Raw genomic sequence first — 1,850 nt, forward strand, 5'->3', positions numbered from 1 at the left:
GGTTTTACTAATCCTTCGTCCGGACCTGGGTTCATTCCTGCTCCACAACGCTACAGTCTAGGCTTTGTGGGCAGGTGATCCATATGAAAGTAATTTTTAAAGCATTGTGCTCTTAATAATGATCATTAGTGATGGGTCGATGAGGCATCATGTGTCGTTTCGACAAATTACCAAACTGTACGATATGTGTCAATACTGTGTCACTGAATACTGACATCTGCTGGACCTTAAAAATCCCTACAGGCAACCTATTTGTCAAACTCAAATGACACTGATTTGATGACCTATACAATAATATAATTAAAAAAATAAAAATAATATAATTTAAGCCATTGTGTTTTATATTGTATTATTTCATACCTTAATTTACATTTAAAATATCTTTGACATTTTTAGATACAGTCTATAAATAATGTGAACATGAAGCTGTATGGATTATCCATAATTTACACGGATTTGCTGCCTCATTTTGCAGGTATATGGACCTATACAACAATCACACGGATTGTTTTCAACTTTTAGATTTTCAAAAACTCAGTTTCATATTTAGGCTAAAATTACAATATAAATATAAAAAATAACATCAAACAACCAATCCTTCAACCCACTCTGCTGCTAGAAATAAGTTCTCTACTCCTCCTGTTTCTTTCTGCTTTGCACTGCAGACGCTCCGCGGCCAACAACTGACCCCCACCCCAATACTGATTTTTGAGTCTACAAAATGTCTGAAGGGATTGACATGTATGGATATGAGATCAAAAAGGTGGAAACCTTTATTTTGGCTTGAGGTTACTTCCRAATTCTTGATGATGAACCGCAAAAGATCAGAGATTCTTTTGACAGATGCATACACTTCCTTATWAACACAATCTGTCAGTCTGAAACAGTTGCTGTATCGGTCACGTMATGTTTTTAGTGATACACGCACCYACACAGGGTTTCATTCTATGAGCTTGARGCATGCGTCAACGCATCGGTGTTGCTCGACCCATCACTAATGATCATAAACAAACACCCGTCTTTAAAATTTGTTTTTAAAGTTTTTGACATTAGAATAGAATTGTGACAGGACAATTTTAAGATAAATATTAAAAACAAGTAATTTGGAAATTGTACAAATTAAGTGTAGAGGTTCATGGTTGCTTTTAATATATTTTACTGTAAAATACGTCACTAATGTCACACTTGGATAACAAACTGCTATTTTTTGTGTATGGTGCTGAATTACCAAGCCTTTGACATCTCTGAAGCGAGGAAATTCAGTCAAGACATCAGATGATCTTTCTTCATCCAGGACCATCTTGCGACGATAATCAAATGTCATCTTCATCTTGTTCTTGATAGTGGCCTCGTCAGAAGAATATTTCATGAAGGAAATGGCTTCCTTACATTGCTCTTCGCTTAGAGTCACTTCAGGGTTGAATGAAGCTTCTCTTCTGTCTGTTGGTCCACCCCCAGTCAGCTGAGTTGATGATCTTCTCCCCTCTGATGAGGTGCTACTCCTCTGGATGGTTTTAAGCCTCCACGCTAAGTAACCACTGCCACTTTCCCCATCATAGAAGTGTTCCTTTAAATTATAACAGGTCAATTTAGTTTGAGAACAACAGCATTTGTATCAAAGGACAGTTACAAAAACAATTTGTTTGGTCTAAAATACTTGGATGCATGTTTTGATAATACTAATACAATTTTGGAAATACTAATATCATAAATGATTTACCCAGTGATTTCCAAAGTTTCACTCTTTTCCTTGAGTGTCTATTCTTGTTTTAAAATGAAATTGACAATTACTTGTTATTTTTTTATTATTATTAATTGTCCTCTTTATTTTATGGTATGATTTTTGCTTT

General features: G+C 35.2%; 1 protein-coding gene across 1 annotated transcript in view; it reads right to left on the reverse strand.

The window, feature by feature from the left end:
• Positions 1 to 1,846, reverse strand: part of LOC106533611 (uncharacterized) — a gene marked incomplete at both ends in the record, with an annotated part of 5,511 nt that extends 3,665 nt beyond the window's left edge. Inside the window, 1 exon segment of the mRNA XM_014029980.1 lies at positions 1,229 to 1,846. Coding sequence (XP_013885434.1) covers positions 1,229 to 1,369 — 141 coding nt within the window.
• Between the last annotated feature and the right edge of the window lie 4 nt (positions 1,847 to 1,850).

This window comes from Austrofundulus limnaeus, unplaced genomic scaffold (genome assembly GCF_001266775.1).
Source record: "Austrofundulus limnaeus strain Quisiro unplaced genomic scaffold, Austrofundulus_limnaeus-1.0 Scaffold981, whole genome shotgun sequence".
Lineage (NCBI taxonomy): Eukaryota > Metazoa > Chordata > Actinopteri > Cyprinodontiformes > Rivulidae > Austrofundulus > Austrofundulus limnaeus.